Raw genomic sequence first — 5307 nt, 5'->3', positions numbered from 1 at the left:
AATTCACTCTCTGGAGTCTCTTTTATAAGGCACTAATCTCAGTGAGGGCACAATCTTCAAGAATTAATAACCCTCTCAAGTCTCTACAATCTAATGCCATTACCTTGGGGGTTAATATTTCAACATATCTGTTTGATGGGACACAAACACTGAGACCAGAGCACTTCCCCTTGAGTGGTAGATATTATTTCTCCACCTTGAATCTTAGTTAGCATTCTAACTTGCTTTAACCAGTAGAATGTGGCTGACGTGGTGTTTTGGGAGCTCTTGAGCCTAAGCCTTAAGATGCCTTGATGCCTCTGCCTTCAGTTTCTTGGAACTTAAATGCCATATAAAGGTGGGCTAATCTACTGAATGATGAGGAACCATGTGAAGAGAGAGGTCCCAGCCTTCCAACCATTCACATCAGGGCCTCAGACACATGGGCGATGTCAACACAGAGTCTCCAGCTCCAGCTGACCCACCAGATGAATACAACCACAAGAGCAAGCCTGTGTGAGACCACCAGCCATCCCAGAGATTTGTGAGAAATGATGTTGGGGTGTTTGTTACTTAGTGATAGATAACTGGTACAAGGGCTAAATATTAACTCTTACTCATTCCTTATATGAACCAAATGAAGCAAACATTAATTTTCCTCTTTTCCAAAAAAAAGAAAAAGAAACTGAGGCCCAAAAAGTTTGAATCTCTTGTTGAAGTTCAGACAGCTAAATAACTGAGAGGATACGTATTTGCTGACTTGCAAACTCAGTCTTTCTATAACACATTGAATTTGGAAGATTTAAAACCTGTCTTTTTCAATCTGAATAAAGATGAGCGGTTTTAGTCTAAGTTTCACTTTTTATCCCTTTGAGGAACATTACCGTGAAAGCAGATCCTTGGTGTTTTCTCATTTGGTTGAATGCTTCTTTCTTTGACTGATTGTTTGCACGAAATTTTAGAAAATCCCACAGGCTTTAGAAATGGAAGGGTGAAGTTAAATCATCCCTAGGAAATAAGAGAGCAGTCAGAATTGTACGGTTAAGTTAGTCTTAACAATAAAAGAATTACTAAAGCTTTTCTTCAGAAAACCAGCAAGAAACATTTCAGTAACCATGATATTCTGTTCTAGAATATTTCTACCCCATTTTTCTTCTGTGTTTTGATTTTGATGGGATAGCCTAAGTCTCTAAGTTATTTTTTGAGATTTTGGATTTAATACAGAAGCAGGGATGTGTCACAGAAGTAGGTATAGTCCAATGACAGAAATAGGACTACTTTTATTTGTAAAATATTCATTGTTTTCCAATGATGACAGCCATTACAGCAATGCAAAGCATATTTTGGAGACTCCAAAAAAATGTGGAAGGCATAAATAAGGATGAGCATATTTGGTGACAGGGTCATCGAGACATTGGTGAGTCAAACTTGAGCAACCCAGGCTCTTACACTCAGTGACTACAATTCACTAAACTCATTTTGCTCCTGAAGGCCATGCTCAGAGAATCAAATTCATATGCAGAGAAAGAGAAAAGACTTCCTTTGTTATTGAATATTTTTCTACAGGCATATCGGGTGCACATTTTTTTTCTAACCACGTAAGACACAGCTGAGATAAACACTTCTGAGTGTTTCCGAGAAAGAAAGTGAATTTAAGAAAGTTATGTAATTTTGAATGAGAGGAATTAATTTCTGTTTCTGGAGAAACTTGAATCAGAAAGTGACTCTAGATACTAACAAGAGTCAAAGAAGAGGGAACTCTGTTCACTGCCCCCAGGTCCCCTCCCTAAAGAAACGTATTTACATAAACAAAGCAGGGTGGAGATGGGGTAATCCATGAGTCAATAGGATCATGCCCATCAGCCTCTAGCAAATGAAAATCCCCGAAAATGCTTTTTCCTTTCTCTTTTCAAATGTGCTTAGTTAACTGATCATTTTAGAATGTGATACAATTCAACAGGTGTTTAATGTGCTAAGAACAAAAGGGTCTTTAAACATGAAGGGTCAGGATAACTACTAGAGGCACCCAGCACTAGCTGCCTCCACAAAGAAGGACTGAAACAGACAGTAGGTAACCACACACTGAACAGGGGCTTAGGGTGTCTAAGAGAGAACACTGAAACTTAGCAAGAAAGTGACAGGGAACCTCCCAGGCACAGAAGGAAAGGGAAACAATGCAGCTGATCTGACTGGGATTGGCTTGGAGCCGAGAGAAATGCTCCATTGTGGGGTAAAGGTAAGTGAGAGATCCCTAGTGGTCCACATGCCCACCACAGACTCCTGCAATCCTAGTGATGAGAGAGTCCCTTAGACTTCCTGGACCCTAAGACTTATATAAGCAAAGTCATAGAAAATCTATTTAATAAAATAATGGCTGAAAATTTCCCAAGACTTACAAGAATTGGAGACAACCAGATACAGGAAGCTCAAATATACCCAAATATATCAACCAAAAATGTCTTCTCTGAGGCACATTATTGTCAAACTGTAAAAAGTCAAAGACAAAGAGAGAATTTTAAAAAAGCAGGACCTGGGCAACAGAGCAAGACTCCACCTCAAAAAAAAAAAAAAAAAAAAGGCAGGACAAATGCATCAAGTCACGTGTAAGAGAATCTCTATTAGACTAAGAGCAGATTTTTTTCAGCAGCAACCTTGCAGGCCATAAAAGAATGAGATGATACGTTCAAAGTACTGAAAAAAAAAATCCTTTTGCAAGCAAGAATACCAAACCCAACAAATACATCCTTCAAAAATGAAGGAGAAATAAAGTCATTCCCAGACAAGCAAAAACTGAGGGAATTCATCACTAGCAGTCAATCCCTACACAAAATGTTTAAGGGATTTCTACACCTGGAAGCAAAAGGATGATATCTACTCTTATGAAAACACATAAAAGTGCAAAACTCATGTACACAAATACACAAATGAGAAAGGGAAAGGAGTCAGATATTACTGCTGCAGAAAACCAGCAAACCACAATGATAAACAATAAGAGAGGAAGAAAAGAGCAAATGATATATGAAAGAATTAGAGAATAATTAACAAAATGGCAGGAATAAGTCCTCACCTATCAATAATAACCTTGCATGTAAATAGATGAAATTTTATGCTTAAAAAATATAGACAGGCTAAATAGAATTTTAAAAACATGATTCAACTATATGTTGCCTACAAGACACTCACTACACATGTAAAGACACAAGTAGATTGAAAGCAAAGAAATGAAAAAAAGTTTAGTTAGTGCAAAAGTAATTGTGATTTTTGCCATTACTTTTAATGCTATTAATGGAAAAACCACAATTACTTTTGCATCACAATGGAATTAAAAGTAATGGCAAAAACCACAACTACTTTTGCACCAACCAAATACATTCATGCAAATGAAAACAAAAAGTGAGCAGGAATAGCTATAATTATGTCAGATGAAACAGGATGGAAGTCAAAATCTGTAAAGAGAAAGAAGGTCACTGTATAAAGTGATCAATTCAGCAAGAGTTTATAACAATTCTAAATATATATTTATCCAACACCAGAGCACCCAGATACATAAAGCAAATATTATTAGATCTAAAGGGAAAGATAGACTACAATGCAGTAGTAGTTGAAGACTTCAACACTTACTCTTAGCATGGGATAGGTCATCTAGGCAGAAAATCAACACAGAAATGTTGAATTTAAACTGTGTGATAAATCACAGAGACCTCACAGACATTTACAGAACAATTTATCCAACAGCTGCAAAATACACATTCTTCCCATTAGCACATGGAGGATTGTCCAGGACAGACCATCTGTTAAGCCACAGGACAAGTCTCAACAAATTTGAAAAAATCAAAATTATGTCAAGTATTTTCTTAGATGACAATGGAATAAACCTAGAAATCGATAATGCGAGAAAAGTTGAAAACAATACAAATACATGAAAACTAAACAACATGCTCTTGAATGACATTGGGTCAATGAAGAAATTAAGCAGTAAATACCAGAACCATCCCACTAACCCGACCACTGCTGGCCTTCGCAGGACACCATGAACCACATGGTCCAAACCTTCTTCACTCCTGTCAACAGCGGCCAGCCCCCCAACTATGAGATGCTCAAGGAGGAACACGAGGTGGCTGTGCTGGGGGCGCCCCACAACCCTGCTCCCCCGACATCCACCATGATCCACATCCACAGTGAGACCTCCATGCCCGATTGTGTTGTCTGGTCCCTGTTCAACACCCTCTTCATGAACTCCTGCTGCCTGGGCTTAATAGCATTCCCCTACTCCATGACATCTAGGGACAGGAAGATGGTTGGCGATCTGACTGGAGCCCAGGCCTATGCCTCCACCACCAAGTGCCTGAACATCTGGGCCCTGATTTTGGGCATCCTCATGACCATTCTGCTCATCGTCATCCCAGTATTGATCTTGCAAGCCTGTTGATAGATCAGGAGACATCATTTAGGCCAGGAGCTCTGCCCATAACCTGTATCCCACGTGCTCCACCTTTCATTCCTCACCCTGCCCCCGGGGCCGAGTCCTATATCAGCCCTTTATCCTCACACACTTTTCTACAATGGCATTCAATGAAGTGTACATGTTTTTGGGAAAAAAAAAAAAAAGAAGTAATATTGGCCAGTACCACTCTGGCCAATATGATGAAAGCCTGTCTCTACTAAAAATACAAAAATTAGTTGAGCATGGTGGTGGGCACCTGTAGTCCCAGCTACCTGGGAGGCTGAGGCAGGAGAATCACTTGAACCTGGGAGGCGGAGGTTGCAGTGAGCCAAGATCACATCACTGTACTCCAGCCTGGGTGACAGAACGAGACTCCATTAAAAAAAAAAAAAAGAAGTAAATAAAAAAATTTCTTGAAAAAAATAAAAATGAAAACATCACATACCGAAACCTATGAGATACAGCAAAAGCAATGCTAAGAGGGAAGTTTATAGCAGTATGCACCCACATCAAAAAAGCAGAAAGACTTCAAATAAACAACTGAATAATATACCTCAAAGAATTAGGAAGGCTATGACAAACCAAACCCAAAATTACTAGAAGGAGAAGCGTAATAAAGATCAAAGCAAAACTACACAAATTAGAGAATAAAGAAACAATATGAAAGATCAATGAGACAAAAAATTGCTTTAAGGACATGTAAACAAAATTGAGAAAGCAGTGGTTATACTAAGAAAAAAGGAGAGAAGACCCATATAAATTAAAGGAAAAAGGAAACCTTAAAACTAATACTACAGATACAGATACTAATACTACAGATACTGATACTAATACAAAGGAACATAGAGATTACTATGAACAACTATCTGTTAATAAATTGGAAA

General features: G+C 38.5%; 1 protein-coding gene across 1 annotated transcript; it reads left to right on the top strand.

The window, feature by feature from the left end:
- The first annotated feature begins 3969 nt into the window (after positions 1-3969).
- On the top strand, positions 3970-4587 carry LOC117095299 (interferon-induced transmembrane protein 3-like). The gene has a single exon (XM_033232088.1). The coding sequence runs from the start codon at positions 4010-4012 to the stop codon at positions 4406-4408; it is 399 nt and encodes a 132-aa protein (XP_033087979.1). The 5' UTR covers positions 3970-4009; the 3' UTR covers positions 4409-4587.
- The last annotated feature ends 720 nt before the right edge of the window (positions 4588-5307 follow it).

The sequence above is a fragment of the Trachypithecus francoisi genome, unplaced genomic scaffold, assembly GCF_009764315.1.
Source record: "Trachypithecus francoisi isolate TF-2019V2 unplaced genomic scaffold, Tfra_2.0 Lachesis_group13, whole genome shotgun sequence".
Lineage (NCBI taxonomy): Eukaryota > Metazoa > Chordata > Mammalia > Primates > Cercopithecidae > Trachypithecus > Trachypithecus francoisi.
The sequence above is the reverse complement of the archived record's forward strand: the minus strand, read 5'-3'. Positions and strand labels throughout refer to the sequence as shown.

Excerpts from the sequence above, each read along its gene's own strand:
- LOC117095299 (XM_033232088.1), top strand. The coding sequence starts at position 4,010 with ATGAACCACATGGTCCAAACCTTCTTCACTCCTGTCAACAGCGGCCAG.